The sequence below is a fragment of the Cygnus olor genome, chromosome 3, assembly GCF_009769625.2.
Source record: "Cygnus olor isolate bCygOlo1 chromosome 3, bCygOlo1.pri.v2, whole genome shotgun sequence".
Lineage (NCBI taxonomy): Eukaryota > Metazoa > Chordata > Aves > Anseriformes > Anatidae > Cygnus > Cygnus olor.
The window spans coordinates 24,080,225-24,099,425 of NC_049171.1; the positions used below are offsets into that span (position 1 = coordinate 24,080,225).

Genomic DNA, 19,201 nt, shown 5'->3' on the forward strand with positions numbered 1-19,201 from the left:
AATGTGCTTATTGCATAAGATAGATTGAAAACCTTGGTATTGTTCCATATGCCTTGTGTACAATTGCTTTCTTCCTGGCTCTAAGCTCACTGAAGCTGACAGCGTCTTACCAAATTTCCTTCACAACTGTCTCAAACAAATCAACATTGTCTTCAGTTGTATCCATCTACTTTGCAGTTCTGCTCTGAGCTTAGCTCTGAAATTCACTCCAGCATAAACTTAATGTAATTAACAATGACATAAGGAATTTGCTCTTCTGAGAGTACAGAAAACATAGAGCTAGTCCCAAAACGCTGGGACTACCTTCCGCATGTTTGAAGGCTTGTTTGGTCTCACAGTGTCTCTACTTCTAATCAGCTCTTATAAGCAAGACTAAAGAGACACAGTTGAAGTAGTTGTGGTGGCGGAAACGAGATCCAAATGTTCACCTGTGTTCATGATTGATGGGCCTCTAACAATCTGAGAGGTTTGTCTCTACCGTGAAGTCTTTCTTCTGCTAGCACTGCAGATGCTTTGAGGTGGCAGGACAGAGCGACACTTCCCTGACTCAGTGAGGCAATGGAGAGATATCTTCCTTTGCCACACTCTTCATCATTCCTATATACAAGTCTGCAATGTATCCCGCCCAAATGTCACTGCTGCATGTGTTTGTTCGCTTTGATGTACTTACTACTCTAGATCCACTTTACTCCTTCTTTTTTAAGATCCAAGACAGAAAGGTGTTACATAAAAAGTGTGTATTTTATTGCCCATAAATGTCACTTTAGTGTTAGTACAGCTGCCTTCATTGAATCTGTCTTTACAATTACAAACAAAAGACTAAGCACACACCAGACTTCCTTACTGCTGAGCTGTGGATGCTCCACATGGGTTGGCGGTTTCCTTCCCTTGGATTATGGTCCTAAGGCTCTAAAAATTTTTAAGCATAAATGAAGTTAAAAGATGCTTAGAAAATACAGATTGGTAGACATATCATTCTGAAAAGAGTTTTCTGAAAACAACAAAGGAATGTGAACACTCGGGACACAGGATCTTGGAGAACATTCAGAAAAGGAAAATGATTTAATTTCACAGATACAGAAATCTTGATACAGGAACAGTAAAATGAATTTACTTGCCTGTACTAATAATACTTCATAAATCTACAGCTTCAACTTGAAGTCCTCCAACAACCTTATAAACATTCGATTACTTAGCATGAAAACACCCATTTAAAAAAACACTTTTTTCACAAACAATAAAAGAGATTAAGTGATATTTTGAACAGAAGAAAATATCTTCTGCTTCGAAGCGCTGTCATCTGACCTATGTTTTTACCTCAGCTCAATCACACTGAATTCTGATAGAATAAATAGAAAATATCCATTCTTTGAAGAAAACATGAACTTAAAATGACCTCAGATAAGTGTATTTCACACTACTTAGATTCAGATTTCTTATGTACATGGCTTTTTAGGTACAGACATTATATAATTTACGGGAGTTACTCTATCCACATCTTTTTCTAAAATTAAATATAGTTTCATGAACTACTGAAATGCCTGACCAATTACATGATTTAAAATATAAAATTTGAAAGAGGCAATATGAGTAAAATGAGTAAAGTCTTTTAAATTCAATTCTGAAATAGACTTTATTAAACGTACATTCTAATCAATACACCATGTAAATAAAGCCTGTAAGGACTATTAAAACAGGCAAATATATTTTATTGGATTCATCTTTATAGCTGTCCACTTGAAAAATCACACTAAAGATCATTATGTATTTTTTCTGATAATTAAACCTCAAATTGTATATTCAATAACAAACTCTTTCTACTCATATCAATATTGTACTACTATACTTCACAATTTACTTTTAAAGTGTGATGTCAAATGCCTTCAGTTATATTAAGTATTTAAAATACGCAAAATAAGCCATGTTAAATTCATAAACTGATTCCTAAAATATCACTGCCATAAAATGAGATGGATAGTTTTAGCTAAACCTCTAGCTAAGAATATTTATCTTTCTTTTTAGACAGTCTCTCTACACATGAGCAACAACCCTGAGCACAGGAAATTAAGACTCCAAAGCTTTATAGGCAACAACGTGTTAAGGCATTCGTCTTGAGAGGAAGATACTATTGGGTCTATCTTGTGTTTATAAGCTTGCAAAGACTTATTCAGACTGGGTGAAGAAAAATCCTCTCTCTCCATCACTGACAAGACAGAGGATTTAAAACACAGACAAATAGAAAATACTGAAACAGTACTAATAACTAAAGAATGTATGGTATTTAAATAACTTTTCCTTTCTGTGCTCTGTATCTTGAAAGTACGAAGTTGACAAGCTTTCCTTTTGGCAAAGCCTTTATGAAAAGAATGAGAGAACCTATGATTAATGGTTGCAGCAACAAAAAATAAATGAGGACAAAACTATACTGTGAAAGCAAGCTTGAATGGTCAGTAAAATGCTGCCAAATACACTGAATAGCTTTGAAAACTGGCTTTTGTAAAACAAATCACTTTGCTCCTTATTACAATGTTAAAAATTTGTGCTCTATTTTAAAAATTAAAAATATATAATTTAATAATTGCATAAATTATTTATTTACCTCAATCCATAGGAAATGCATCTCCTCTTTCTAGTTTCTTTGACACTGAATATTTTTGGAGATCTGTGGTACAATGTAGTCCTATGACAACTTTAACATTCTTCTCTACTCCTTCAATACTCATTCTTCTATACTCCTCTGCTCTTTCTCACCTTAGTAGTAGGAGAAGCACATTTGAAAATGAGGCTTTCAGAATCAGCATTTTAGTAAGAGTTTGAATTCCTGATCACGTATGCTATTTTTCTCATGTAATCTTTCTGTTACGATTTGTTTTTAATGTAGAAAATATGTTCTTTAAATGTTTTTTATACTTTAAGCTAGACATTCTATAAGATCTACATCACCATATATTTGAATTCATTATAGTTAATTAATTGTCTCTTTCATAGGTGCTTTGTGCTTTTCCATTTCTTCTCAAGTGTCATAATTGGAGTAAACTTTTGAAGAAAGATTCTGAAAGTCTTCTTCTCCTCTAACTCTTTGGAAGACAAATCCTGTGTTTCCATGGAGCTTGTTGGTTTGCTTTTTGGTTGTTTAATCCTAGGCTTCTTGAAATTGAAAAAAAAGAGCATAGATGTCTATAATTTTCAGTTTCACAGAGAAAGTGTATGTCCACTCAAATGCATTATCTTTCAGTTGCTCTTTAGGTCCACAGCTTCATATTGCTTCACAATACCCATGTATAAAATACTCTCTCTCTTAAACAAACAAACAAACAAAAAACCACAATGGGAAATCAGTATAAATGCATGAGAAGTTCTATTTTGGCAGATGTGGGAAAATCACAGGTGGGAAAACTGAAACAATACCAGGAAAAAAAGATAGCTAATCTTTTATCATTAAGATAAAAGAAGCCATCTAAGCCCCAAGTTGTGCCAAAAGTCATTTCTTCAAGTAAATGGAGACAAAAGCTTCAGGAAACCTTGGATTAAACAAACAACAACAACAACAAAAAACCACAACAACAACAAAAAAACAACACCGTGAGGCCTCTGAGACACAGACAGACAATGGTACTATTACTCAAACTGTTCTTTGCACCTTTTTCACTTCTGTAGATGCTAGTTATGAGACATAAATCCATGAGAGCAAATCAGAACTGGAGCTGTGAAAATTTCCTCAGAGCCACAGTGTCTACTTTTGCCACAAGTTTGCATATGCACGTCTATGGACAGCACTGAATACCCACTATCTTAATATTTATTAATAAAATATTAAACATATGCTATATTGAAAAATTCAATTTGCTAGGCAATTGTATGGTTTTGTTTTCTGTTCACAGAACTTCTGGTCATAATAATGTATACACTGTTAGGTCACTGCATGCTGAATACTGAGACCAACTGCTTCCTTCATTATACCTAAAGGACTCACGTGCAAGCTTTCCATGCATTAACCTAAAATTTGCTTCTTTTCAGTTTGATGTTAGAACCTCATTCACTGCTGGAATGTATTTATTTTTAATTTTATATGTAAATAATTTCCTTTTCTTTCCTTGATAGAGTATGTTGAGTTATTCATGGTAACGCATTCTCTCATCATTTTTTTTTTCTTAGCTGCAACCTCTTCTAAACTTGGAACATCTCACAGCAAGCAGAGAAACTAACATCTTTTTCACACAGCATGACACGAGAGTATTTGGCTAAAGGCCCTAAAACATTAAAAAGAAAGAAACAAACAAACAAAAAATCTTATACATGATCCTTGTGTTTACTTGTTACACTCAATTTGTTTTTTCATGCTTCAAGCACACAACAGAAATTTTGATGGTTTTGTGTTTTATCTTTGTAAGGAAAGAGAGCCTTTTCTGTTTCATCCATTTCCCATGATTTCTAGAGGAAAAACAAAACAAAACAAAACAAAACATGAAACTATGGCTGGGGAAAGAGGATTTTTCTTTCATATGGCAGAAGAAGTGCTGTGGAATATTTATTGAAGAGCTCCACATTGTACTTTTTAACCTCTAAACAATGAATTCTTATTTTACTATGCAGAATATGGCAACCTTTTGCAGTGAATGTTTCTGAAATTTTAAGGTTACTTTGCAATTTTTATTTTTTTTTCCAGTACTTTGCCTCTTTCAAGAAAAAAACAAAAACAAGAAAAAGGGATACAATTTTTATTAACTCTATCCTGTTATGATGAGTAAAAACAATTATGTACAACATAAAAATGATTGCTACAACATCTGATATATGCATAATAGGGGGATACACCACTATTTGGTTACATAGTTTCTTGTATTAAGTTTTCAAACAAAAGTTAGCAATCTAATTAATTCACTTTGTTATTTGCTGGCAGAGATCAGCCTTTAAAAGACATGACATATAAAACCAAATCTGACAAATATGGATTAAAAAGTTTATTTCCCAACACTGTGGTTTGGCTAACTTGTATGAAATGATGGTCCCTGAACCATTTCCTGTTATGTTCTCTAATCTGTCTGCATATGATTTTTTTTTTAACTTACCTCATATCATTTATGAATTTTACTCTATCCTAACCAAAATTCTGTGAATTCCAGAAGGTAATAATACTTTGCACTTTATTTAAAAGATATTTCCTTTAATATCAATGTTTTCTCTAGTCAGCACTTCTGACATAGTAAAAGGAAGTATTTATCTTTTAAACAAAATTTCTGTTTTATGCATTTTAACTGTCCTATATGACTGCTTTCCATAACAGCTGTATAACTCTTCGTCTCTTCCTATGTGAAGTTACACTACTAATCAATGATTTCTACCTCCTCTGTAAGGTAAATAAAACATTTTTCTAATCTCTGTTGCTGGGTAATGCATAGCCATCTTCTATTTAACGCAAAAACTAAGGCAGATTTTCAAAAAAAACTATATAAATGATTGCATTTTTCACCTAAGAATTTCTGAATTAATGTTTACATGTAAAGAAAAAACTGCTGTATTTTTAATCTGAAAGCTTAATCTATTTCATGATGGGTAATTCATGAACTATGAGACAGGGGGATGCCTCTCTTGGTGCAGGGAAATCCCTGTGTGGTTCTCTTGGAAATCCACACCTCATTACTTCATCACCACAGAGGAAGCAAGAATCTGTTCTCACTTTCCTTTCTGAGAAATGTTCTGAGGGGAGCTCTCAACGTTAAAACACCAAACTGTTACATTTTTTATTTAAGTATAGTAAAGAATAGTACAGATCTTAAATGCTATTTCCCTCAGACTTTGCTCCTTAACAATGTGTGCGCTAATAAATCACCAAATGCAAAACTTAACAATCTATTAAGAAAGTTCTTTTCTCATACAGGAACTCACCATATATAATCATCCGTTTCTTCTTCATCTGTTTATTCTTCATTAAAAACATTATGCCATATTGGGGGTGAACGTGACATGTCAGAAGATGAGATTCTTGCCCTGACAAGTTCATCTCATTTTGTCAATGCCCGTGGGTCTGGTATGACAGGAGGAGCAGACTCTCCCGGAAATAGCCTAACTGATTTTTTACACAGATTTCTAATAAAAGGAAATAAAAAGTGATGGAAATTAGGAGTAATAATTAATGTAGTGTAGCAAGAGTGAGTTGGAGAAGAAGAAAACAGATGCCTAGGTTATGGTGCCACCTGCTTTCTGATTCTGTAAAAGATTTTTTTAAAAAAATAGATGTATTAAAAATGAAAAGCAAGTGGTAATGAATCCACTTCTTTAAGTAAAATACGTATAAATACCTATAGTCTGCAGATTGCATTTGCTCTGATCTCTTTTGGTAAAGCTCGAAAACGAAATCTCAGGAACAAAAATGGAGAATGAGAACTAACCTATACAGCTTTGCATTTGACTATTGACTGCAGAATTCATTTTCTTTGATTGGCCCAGATGGTAACATTTTCTTGGAAACCTGTAATAAATACAATATATGCCATGCCAATCAACTTTTACTTCTATACAAATGTCTTGTTAGACTTTTTTGTGGAGGTCCCATCTGAAGTGCCTCAGAGGGCCTACAGCACATAGGGTTGTACCTCCTTCCAATATGTTACATCTGCCTATTCTGTTTACGTGCTATGACCTACTAAAAAAAGCTAATTCCGTCACTGTAAATAAGATATATTTATAACTATGTATTTTATAGCATGAAGAGAAATACATGGTTTGGAAAATATTATGAATGTTTGAAGGAGTTAGATAAACTGGACATAGAAACATGTTAGAGAATATGTGTAAAAGCTCCTTCTCCCCCCTTCCTACATACTAACCAAGATAACGGTCAAGAACAGTCCTTTGTGATGATTAAGGAGAATTGAGTGTGAGGAGCAAGAAGTAAAAAACAGCTTATAGTATGCTTCTAAATGTTTACCAGATTTCCTTGGTACATATATATTGTTTAGAGTAGCAATACAATGGTGTTCCTTAGATTAAAGACAGACAGGAAGAAAATCTAAGTTCTTCAAGGTGTGTTTCATATACTGCCATTGCTCTTTAAAATGAGGAAAGCATGGGATATGCTCCATGCTGACAGAAAGAAAATTTTCTAGAATTTACACAGAATCAAATCTTTATGGCCTACAAAGAGAATATGTACTTCTGTGATATAATTCATGTCAAGCTAAAATTGATGTATAACATAAATTAGATGAATCACTCTCTAAAATTGCCTGTTTCTCTGTATTGACTGTAAAGAAATCTCTGAATGATGATGTAAGATGCTCACTAAGAGTAGGATAAATTAATTCCACTGTTTCTGTGGGAAAAGCAGATCAATGTGCAGAACTGGAAAGTAAAGTCACGAAGGATCTATTATTCCAAATGTTTGTGGAGATCCTTTGGATAAGTTTCCTCATTTGGCAACCAGTAATGAGATGCATACATGGTACCTTCAGCAGCACTAGGCTTGTCCCTTCAGCAAGCAACAGGAAAGTTGTGACTCAGAGATCATTTGCACTCATTCACTTAGAATAATGCAATACACTTTGGGCATAAAGGAGTTTTGAGATTATGAGTTTTTACAGGTAATTACAAGATGGAGTTTCTCCACCTCACAAAAAACAAACAAAAAAAAAGTGGTACCTAAATCCAGTTTCCCATTACACATTAGGTCTTCCACAGACTTTTTCAAAAACAAAGACAAACCTGACCATAGTCTATAGCTTGGTGGCCAGGGTACTTGCTCTGGTTCATGTTTTCACTTTATCTGAAAAAGCCATGGAGGGCAATCAGTCTCACTCACATTCCCAGAGAATCCTCACTTAGTGGACCACAGCACCAAATCACTGCTTCTTTCTGATAACATAAATAATTATTTACTCAGGGCAGAACAACTTCAAAGGGAGACACTGAGACTCAGACATTACAATCAAGCCCTTCATATGAGCTGGGCTACTCAGGGGATTAAACCTGGATTTCTGTAGCTCTCCTAATTCCCTAACCTACCTGTTGCTGGCCACTTCTGTTGGAAGGTGCATCAAAGTTAAATGCATTGGTATGAACAATTTTACATAAAAAAAATAGTGCCTGTCTTTGATTGTAAGACTGTTCTGCTACACAGCCTAGGGGGACTTCTTAACCTACTTTTCCACCTTCAGACAGTTTCTAAAGAAATTAACAGCTCAGCTTTGTATTCTGCAATGGCACACGACAAAAATAGTCCTAAACTAGCTGATGGTGGAGAGACAATTTCTATACTAAATTACAGTCTTTCAGCACACAAATTATGTATACCTGCCTAAAATCAGGATTTAGCATACCTATAATCTTCTGAACACATTGTTTCTGGTATCCCAAACTTTTCAAACCCACTCCCCTCCTCTTCCTCCTGTGAACCCCACAACGTTCTTACAGTCCTGTGTATGAGACATATGAAGAGTAGAGGCTAATTTGCCCAAACAGTAAATAACTTAGATCAGTTCTGGGAGCAAGGAAAGGGTGACTGAGAAACTACTAATACTAATGTCATTCTGTCATTGTGAAAAGTGAGAGACAAAATTCACTTTCAACAAAACAACACAATGGAAGCCACAGAAAGTGCTGAAAATTGCTTTAAACATTCACTGGAGGAAAAAAAATCATCTCTTACTGTACTATTTTGAGAGATATTTGATCAGCTGACAATTGTGTTCAAAGGTAAACATGGATATGCATACATACTTTAAGGACATTTCTTTGGGCAATCTTTAGTAGCCTATGTTTTGAGTAATCAAAACTTTAATATCTATAAATATATTTCAAAGAACCTTTATCACTAAGAATTGTTTGGGATCAATGGGATTATTGCTCCCCGTTTGCCATTATTATCAAATTAAATTGTGTTTTGCTGTTCTATAATTCAATATTCTAAACAAAATCTGCTATTGTTTTTTTTTTTTAATTAATTTTAATTTTAATTTTTTATTAATTGTTTGTTTCTTTAAGAAGACTGATATAGGACTTTTAACTTCAGCACTGAAATGTAACTGTTAAAAATTAAAAGTTTTAAGAATATATTTTCATGTGTTTCTATTTAGACTTACCTTGAATGTCATACAGTGGACTGTTTTCTTTCAGTAATTCATGAACTGAAGAATTATCTCAAAATAATAAAAAAATTTAAAATGGATTTTTAAATAGCATTTTTTCATTTGTGCACATTCAGAACAATTTTGTTATTTACGGCCTTATTGTGCTTATTTAAGTTCAGAAGGCTACTGAACAAGACTGTCTTACCAACTAAGACAAACAGCAATCTAATATTGCCATCTTTCTCTTCCTTGTCATTTTTCTTTTCTTTCAGAATGGTGTTCACACTAGATTCTTCAAAGAGAACCACAGTGCATACGTCTGTGTTGTGGGGGTAGAAGATGAGAAAAGGATTTATTTTTTTTTTTAAATCATCTTTTTGCTGAAAGACAGCAACATAGAAATGAGGTCTGCAGGCGGAAGAGAACCACTCAATAAAAAGAGTAGGCAGTCATTGGTAAGAAGTCTTCTAAGGGTGCTTTTTCTTGACAAATAGCCTATCACCAAAATTTGTGTTCATTTTCATTATGATCATTATCACTCTCATTATGTGTTCCTTACCAACTAGCCATGTTTTCTTTATAAATTCATTGAGTTGAATGTAGATAAGCATACATAATTTTCACTCACATGAAGTATGAGAGCAGAAATGAGGCAGGACTACAGCACATTTTTTTCTCACATAAGTGTGAAAAACATGACTGTCAAAACTCAGGGTCCTTGATAATGTCAGTAGCTGCTCTTTTGAATATAAACAGGATGAAAACTGAGGAAAATTAAGTAATACTGAGAGCTGTATACTTCTGACAAAGTTTGTTTACAAATTTTATTTTACAAACTGAACTGATTGTGTGTGACTGGCTAGGAGAGGAGATGATGCTCAATTTCCACTGCATAAGTTCAGATCAGACTGCAGAATTCATCTCAAATGCCTGAACATTTATGATACTGTAACTAAGCCCATCATCACTACATCCTAGTCCAGCATAGGGTGGATCTCTTACCCAAAAACAGACTATAATCATACAGACAATAATCACAAGACTCAGTTAAGACAAGCAGGTAATTACCAGATGACAGCTGAGAACATGATTCACAGTTTAACTACATTCATCAAAAATATGACAAATAAGTTACTCCATTTCGTAAAGCTTTTTTTTTTTTTTTTCCTCGCTTTAATTTGCCATCAACTTAATAGATAAAGGATGTTTTTCCTCTCTAAAACAGGCAGTCAAAATTTCTTCATATGGTATAGGTTATATATGAATCAAAATGTTACCTATCACAGTTAGTTAAAAACTTTGAAAAATCCTGTGATACGGATGAACCGTAACAATTCTCAAAAGGACCAGATTTTGACAAGTGGACTTTTTTCTCAGTGAGGAGGCCAGCTGCAAAAACTCTAAAGACTGTAATTTAATTATTAGCTTGCATTCAGAATAAGAACAGACAGATCTCTGACCAAGAACTGTTGTAACAGTCACTGGATATTTAGGATCAGCAGAATTTAGGGATGCTGATCAACAAGGCTTCTGTACATAATTCTGTCAATTCAACTGGTGTCATCTAAAATAAAAAGGAGTCTTTGAACATGGTGGAAAATGCAGAAAGGCTGTTAAAGAACTGCATCATGTATACTGCATGTGTTATATATGATTATGTGAGAAGAATAAAGGTAAGCAATTGCCTCCACTCTCAAAAATAATGTATTTTAAAGTAAAAATTCTTTACACAAACAACAATCAAGTTAATGTTATGTACCATTTAGTCAGAAAATTGATTGAAATTTCTGGTGTCACTTGTATCACCAAGCTACACTGAAGAGACTTTTCAAGGTGCATCTAAGTTTTAAGATCTGTAATTCCCCAAACTGTATTCATCTGTCTTAATAGATTTTAGTATCCTGTTTCTAAGTAGTTTTGAGAACACAATTAACGCTACATCTTACTGATATTTATTCTGTAAGTATGTCTAAGTGCCTAAATGTGTGTTGTTGTTACTATGTATGTTGTTACTATGACAAATTGTGTTTTTTAGGAGCTTCAGAAATAAAAAAGAAACACCAAATTGTGTACTGAGCAGTGTTCACAAAATGCTGAAACTATTTGTACTTCTGCAGATTCCAAATTGATCTCTCTGAGAGAATCAAAGCAACTTTTCATAAAATATTCTCCAATACGTATGTTCCCTGTGCACATCAGTAAGACATACCAGTGAAGACAGATTTCTTATAGTTGACCAGTACTGAAGTAATACTTCAACCTTATTCTGAGATTTCACGTAAAATGAAGATGCAAACTGAGCTCTTCAAGAGAGAAATATACATCCATATGCACAGTGGCAGCTTGAAATTTTTTGTGATTTTGTAGCTTAAACACTGGATAATGGATACCCAAGGTGTTCTGTTCCATAAAACAACTTTAAATAATATAAGATCAGTGAATTTATAGTTGTTTGGCCTACTATGATCATAAATATGATTATTTCAAGATGAATAACTAATTATTTGTAATATATCCATATGCAATGACAAATAACAAGGGAGGCAAATTTGTCCCTCTTATCTGAAATCAAAGATTTACTTTAAAATGCTGTCATGTGAAACACCTAAAAACTATTCATAAAGAATAACCTATTTTTCTCAGTAGGCTATGAGGTACCTTTAAATATGCTAAGTAACATTTCTTTATGTTATCAGAAAGGTGTTTATATACCAAATTTTTATTATCCCTTTAAATCAAGTTTGATTATTGCCATAAAACAATAAGATTATCTGCATGCTAAAGTATCTAAACCTATAGAAATTATTATTTGACAAAGTTACATCCCAGCTCTTCCCCTCCGACTAATATTGTGGTGAAACTTTATAAATAAATACACAAAATCACTGCTGTCACTTACACAGCTCCAGTTTTAGAAATATGAAAGAGACAAGGAACACCTGTAAATTCTCTGAATATGTACTATGACCAGTTTTAAATAAAAATAAATAAATAAATAAAAGATGTCAAAGATATCTGCCTCTAAAGAGGACAAGAAAATTGAGCATAACTATATCTTCATTATGGTGAGCATCCCATTCATTTTTTAAAGAAAAAAATACTGACTTAAACATTACACATTATTACACATGATTAAACATCACATTGCAATGCATGATGAAGAATTTTCTGCATCTGATGTAGAATTTTGCAGTATAAATTCATGAATTGCTCTGACTTGTTAAATGAACTGAATACTTTTTCTTCCTCAATAAACAGTAGTTCGTTAAATGTGAAATGGATTTTCTTATGTGAAAGAAAACAATACTCCATGGTTTGGGGAAAAAAAAAAGTATCATATTGTTTTATAGTTGACCATCCTTTAGTATCAGCCACATGTAATTAATGTGGTCTATAATTCTTGGTAGTTCATTAGTGAACAAATTGCTTATTTGACTTTGTATTTAATAATTTTTTCATTAAATCTGTAAAGTAGGCTTGCCAACAAAATTAACAGGCTTAACATTTTGAATTGGGAAGATAAAAATTTGTGGAATGGGATTTTTGCCTTTTATCCATCTGTGAAAAAAATTGCCATATATGAGATTGAACCTGTCAGCACTACCCATATAAATTATCTTTCCTTCCACTTCATGATGTTGGGGGAAAGTATCTGTTGTCATTTAAATGGTTAGACATATGGTTTAATTTTTATGTTGTCCTGCATGGAGCCAGGAGCTGGACTTGATGATCCTTGGGGGTCCCTTCCAATTCAGCATATTCTATGATTCTATGACAAAAAAACAAATCACATTTTAGTTTTCTACTATATCTGATGCCTTCTTCCTAATATTATAAAACCTGAAAAAAAATCAAGCAAAATCTGATGAAACAAAAAATGGAAGGACAGTCATTGACAGTCACCTTTACTGGCAGGAACTTAGTAAGAAATTTCCGTAACCATAAAATAATAGTTTTCCTTTTCCTACAGATTTACAAAATACTATACTATCCTGCTGAATTATTCCATAATCTTGTTTTTTTCTTGTTTTACCAAAATGAACTAACTCAGCTAACTCAGTTGCTGTTACTTTGTGCTGTGTTCTTGGACATATCCACTCTATACTGTGGATAGATGGATACCATGCTCTTTCCTATACTGTTTTCTTCAGAAAATCACCATCTCTCTCTCTCTCTCACACACATAAACAGTGAAGAAATCAACTTGAAGGAAATAGAAAAATAGAGAAAAAAAAAAAAAACATGAAATTTGAAGGACAAAAAAAAGAAGAAACAAAGAATGGTAAACTGTACAAAGCTCTAGTTGCTGCAGTGTCAGCAGTTCTGTAGAAAAGTCAGTCAGTAAACCCTTCATTGTTTACTGTTCCCTTGATCCTGGAGAGAAGGAAGATGGAAGCCCTTTAACAAATAAATAAATAAATAAACAAATAAAGCACCTTGATTTAGTAAATGTGTTGGATACATGATAAATCTTGGTTTATTAAGATAAATTAAAAAAAAAAAAAGTTCAATAATAAACAGGAGCCCAAACTTTGACCCCCGTGATTTTTTTTTTATCTCCAGGCTTGATTTATGAAACCCAGAATTTACTTATGGTTTACTGCTTGCAGGAGACAGGAAAAAGTGAATAATGTTCAGAATTCATATTCAATTCCTATTATTTCTAAATGACTCAAGAAAGCAGGAAGAACATATTGCTATTTAGCATACATTGTATATATGCCTGTCAGATTATTTTGTAAGCTTTTATTACATGCTCCCTTAGCAATTTCCATCTTTTACAGTACTGCTTCATTAAAACAAAAGTGTTTATTTCAACTAATGTGAGCAAAACGAAGCAGCATCTAATATATCATTACCTAGAAAAAAATAAATAATGCTTAGAAGGCCCCAACAATCATGAAGGCAAATAGACATTTTAAAATCCTATTCCAAAGAATATATATCATGTATGTCTAAAATTACTATTACTAACAGCTGTGAATATACAGAAACAAAATATTCATGTCTGTACATTTGTGTTTTCCCATCAGTGTATATAATTTGATTAGCAGCTTTTCTGAGTAAGAAAAAAAAAATCATTGGAATTCATTTTTAAGAGTTTTTCTGGACTACCTGAAAGATTGAATTGATCAATTGGAAAGGATGATTCCAGAGAATACTCCACAGATTTCCTGTAACTAACAGGGTGTGTGATTCACAAATCACAAAGCAAATTGGGTGTGTGGTTCTAAAAGAATTAACTTTTACTGACAGAGTGATTACATTATTAACCTGTATTTTAAATAGAATAAAAAAAAAAAAGTGGTCTCAGGCCATAATCTGAGATGAGGTAACTGCACATGTAACATCACTGTTCACCATGTTTGCAGCATTTGCCATTCAGGGCTACAGTCCCCTCACACCCTATGTCATCCCTTCAGCGGCAGAGGTTCTGATATAGGCACTTCTCTTTGTCCAGTCCTGTACTGCTTCACTGTATCTATCACTGTATCACTGTATAATAGGTCAATATTGTCTGTTTACTTCCACATGTAGGTGGAGCCTCTTCAGAGCTGCACTGTGTACCTATTCCCCATGCCCCATAGATACATGTCTCACTTCTATCTAAAAATACTACTTTTTACTATCGTACCTGGCAGGTACAAGAAGGAAAACACTTGATAGTATGTGAGCTAAAATGGATCGCTGAATGCAATTCTTAGTGAAACAAGTCAAAAGGACTATAAATGTGCAGTATCTTACTATGCACAAGAGTTTCATCCACACAAATTCTGCCTGTTGCTGGTTAACTGCATATAACAAATGGCAACTCCTTTGCAATTTAAAACGCAAACAAAGAACACGTTTTCCATCTTTCTCCAGCTTAATTAGAATTTGGTTGTATTTTGAAGTCTTTCTTCATCAACTTAAATTTTACTATATGTTGTTTGTTTGTTTGTTTGTTTTCCAATAATGTAAGACTGAGACATCTGTTTCGGTAATAACATATGGTGAAATTAATTACCTAACTTCATACTTGTTTACACAATTGATTACAGTACCCTACAAAGCATTATCATAACCATGCTAGTTGGGTTTTATCTAGAACGTAGGAAGATGCAAAATAACATTTTTAGTGCCTTATGTGTTGTTTAAATCATTCTACCTATTACTATCTTATTTCTCTATTTCCTCCTAACATATCTTATATAACCTATGATCACTACTATGTATAATCTCCTTAAATCAGTATATACTTTAATAATGCAATAACACATGAAGTTCATACACATCTTACAACTACTTCTCTTTTCTTCCTCCACACAAATAGCTTAAAACAATTTATTCCTCCACCTTATCATTTCAACATATTTTAAATGTGGTTCTATTTTCTTGGTTTAAACAATCAATATTTAGTGAAAATATCCTGGTGCATGCAAAAAGGTCCTTCAGGCAGTACAGTAACCTAGATGAATTTACTATTTTGTTTTATCCAATTTTGCTTTAGCAGCTAAAATAGGCAATAAAAAATCTGTGATGATTCTAAACAATGATTATAATTTGTGAAAGCTATATAACTACACAGCTATTTTTAAGGGAAACCTCCACTTTTTGTATGATGGCTAAAGAAATATAATTATCCAAAATCTAGCAGAGTATTTTCATCTGTACAAAACCATAATAATATGCATACGCTGAAGCAAAAGTTCCACGGTGCTCTCTTGCACTTGAATGTTGTCAGCTAAAAAAACAAGACTATAATTTTCCAATATCTGTTCAGTGAATTGTCTTGAAATGTGCAATTGTGGAGGGGTACACCTGTGAATGTGCTTTGTGCAACAAAGCTGAGGGAAATTTAAGTCACAGAGTATGTGACTTAAGTATGTAATGTCAGTAGAAACCTGTCATTCAAATTCTGCTTTTTTAACCCGTGTTCTATGAAGCCAACAGATGCTTTTTTTTCTTTTTTTTTTTCCTTCCTTTTAACACCGCTTATAAAGCAAAGTAACTGGCAAATACAGGCAAGGGTAAATCAAATACCAGCTTCACTGTTGGAAGCTGGAAATGAAATCGTTGTTTTACTGAAATCCATGGCAAATACAATTACGGTGGGATCAAGATCATACTTAAGAATTTCTGTCTTCTACTTTCATATCCACAGAACATCTGGTTGTCTTCCTTTAAACAATTTTCTACCAACAGATTAGTGCAAACCAAGTAGGTGTGTTAGCTATTGATAATAAAAGCATTTGACCAAAAAAAAAGGAAATATTCCTTGTATGAAGGTGATACAAGTTCTAATCAAATAAATAAACAGTAAATAAAGAACACATACTGTACAACTAAAGAATTGGTAGCTGAATACTATCTTCCACAATTTTCAAAACTTTTTGAATTAAGTCAACAATCAATCAATCAGAACATCGTTTTTGTCAGAAATACATGATAATACTCACTAAAATGCAGAACACATTGGTGATGTTCCCACATTTGTTTTAGCAGTATAATATAAATCAGCAGCATGTAAAAGAGCAATCAGACAACAGAACTGACAGCAATGTTTTACAGTACTTCATAAATCTCATGCCTGAACAGAAAAATACAGAGCAGCACAGTCAGCAATGCTGGCTTTTCAGCACTGCTGTCTAGATCCAGCAGTTTTGGGTCGAGGAACCCAAAATAATACTCCAATGAAATTAATGCAACAAAATTTGAAGTTGTGTTCTTGAAAAGCTTCAAGATCAAAATCATCAGTAAAGCATCTTTCTAATCTCAGTGGTACTAGGACACATAAGACACCACCACTTCTGACCTTTAAAGGTGCCTAATTGTTTAAAAAATGTATAAACAAGTGTATCATAGAATCAGGTTGGAAAAGACCTCTAAGATCATCTAGTCCAACCTTTAACATAGCACTGCCAAGTCCATCATTAAACCATGTGACTAAGCTCTATATCTACACAAAGACCTCCAGGTGACTCACCTACTTCCCTGGGCAGCCTGTTCCAATGCTTCACAACCTTTAAAGTAAAGATATTTTTCCTAGTATCCAACCTAACCTCCCCTGGCACAACTTAAGGCCATTTCCTCTTGTCTTACCACTTGGTGCTTGAGAGAAGAGCCGGATCCCTACCCTGCTGCATGTAGACACAAAGGAATTTCAGTTTTGGCAAAATCAAAAATTTACAGCTCAACTCCTCAATATCTGCAAGGCAGACAATAGTCACCTTAAGGATTTAATCTGGCAAGTATTTCCTGAGGTTGCCTAACTCTCACTAATGAGACTGCTTATCAGAGATTGCTGTACTGCCTCCCACTTTGTCTATGCCGCATTCAATGAGACATCCTGGGACACTTCTAGCATCAGCAGCAGAACCTTCTGATTCAAACAGCATAGGCACAGTATTAAAGAAAACTGTGATCTCAATAGGACCTCTTTCAAAGAATGAGTGCCTTCAGGAGAAGATCCCTAGCCCAAATCTGGATTCCATCATGGGACAGAAAAATAAAAATATGATGCTGCAATGTAGAATTTTCCTGTGCTCAGTGCCTTTAATAAAACCAATCTTGAACTGTGCACTAAGCCTGATGATAATGATAAAAAAGCTAGGGCCATAAAGATCTGAAACTGGTATTTGCTTATTTGCTGTGAGATTCTGGGGAATTGCTCTTTCTTTGGGTGTGGAAGAACTATGGAAACACAACATAGTTATATCATCAGAACATACATTCATGAGAGAGAGAGAAAAAAAAGAGAAACAAATGCAGAAAGAAAAAAAATACTTTACCTCACTTTTAAATTGCCTTGCTGTGGTTGTCCATCATAAATTGACAATATATCAAAATCTTCTTCGAGGGCAAAAGTATGAAATGACAATTGTATCCTATTACGCTCTCCTGTGATAATGATCCATGTGCAGTTGGCGTAATTTGGATAACCATGAGGAAATCCAGGGCTTTCTATAGTACCATTCGGTCCCTGTACTAAACCTCCACAGTTCTGACCTGAAAAAGAAGAAAACAAAATATTTATTTTAGTGTTTTTTCCCTCCCCCAGTACATACTCTTACATGAGCAACTATATGGAAGCTTAATGTTATAATATTTTTTACAAACACAGTGTAAAATCACAATTATAGCATTCTTCTCTCTGGATTCAAAACCCCTTTGTGGGATTTTCTGAGATATTTACCATCTTTTCATGCAATGAATCATTATTAGAGGTTATGTAGTATTAGCAAGGTATGACATTCATCCAAATTGGAAATTTAAGTATTAATCTTGATGCCATAAATTCAACAGTTTGACAGTTTTAATGCTAGAGAGTGTTCAAAGTTTTTTTGGTGAATGCCATTTACAAAGTTTTTATACAAATACTAAAGTATAAGAGTTTCTTCTGTTCTGAAACATGCTTTCAACACTGAGAGCAAAACGTAGACACATTTATTACGCATGCTGTTGCAAACAACAGTAATATTGTACTTAGAAAACAGCCAAATTTCTGTGGTGTAACATCTTTAGTGCTGTGTGTATTGTGATCAGGAAAGTGTTAATTTTTGTAAAGATTCTGAAATAATAACACTACGGATTTACTCAGCAGGTATTTCTGTCTGGTTTGTACATCCTACAAACCTTGTGAGGGTATGGTAGCTCATTAACAAGAAGTCCTCAGCAAGAAACCTTGACTTACAGTGCACACTTGCTAATTTCCTACTTGATTTTGTTAATCCCACAAACAGTAGTTGTACTGGCTCTGAGCTGGAGAGAAGCATTAATGAAATATTTGAAGAGAGAAAAGTTTAAGGACATTCTGTGCACTGTAATGCTTGGATTATTACATGCATTTTAAGCACTTCAGAACAAGTATAATCCAAGCATTTATTGTTATACCTAAACCAGAAAAGTATTTCAGGCTGCAATTTTATTTTTAACTTCACAGTAGTAGGTCTCTGAGACTGAATCTTTCAGAGCAGTGCTTTCAAATGCTTGTGGAAGGTTTCCAAATCTTAATAAAATGGATTTAATAAAAGGGTTTTGCTGTTAAAACTAAAGAACTAATAGGTAATCATTTTCTACTAAATTCAAACCTAACAAAACTCTAATGAATAGATAAAAAGGCTGTAGGGATTTGGCAGATCTTAAAGTAAAAATCT

General features: G+C 33.7%; 1 protein-coding gene across 3 annotated transcripts in view; it reads right to left on the reverse strand.

Annotated features, from left to right (window-relative positions):
- Window positions 1-19,201, reverse strand: part of CSMD1 (CUB and Sushi multiple domains 1) — a 1,148,093-nt gene that overhangs the window by 910,751 nt on the left and 218,141 nt on the right. For all 3 annotated transcript variants that reach the window (XM_040551456.1, XM_040551454.1, XM_040551453.1), the window contains exon 2: window positions 17,837-18,053. In XM_040551456.1, coding sequence (XP_040407390.1) covers window positions 17,837-18,053 — 217 coding nt within the window. The remainder of the gene's footprint in view (window positions 1-17,836; window positions 18,054-19,201) is intronic.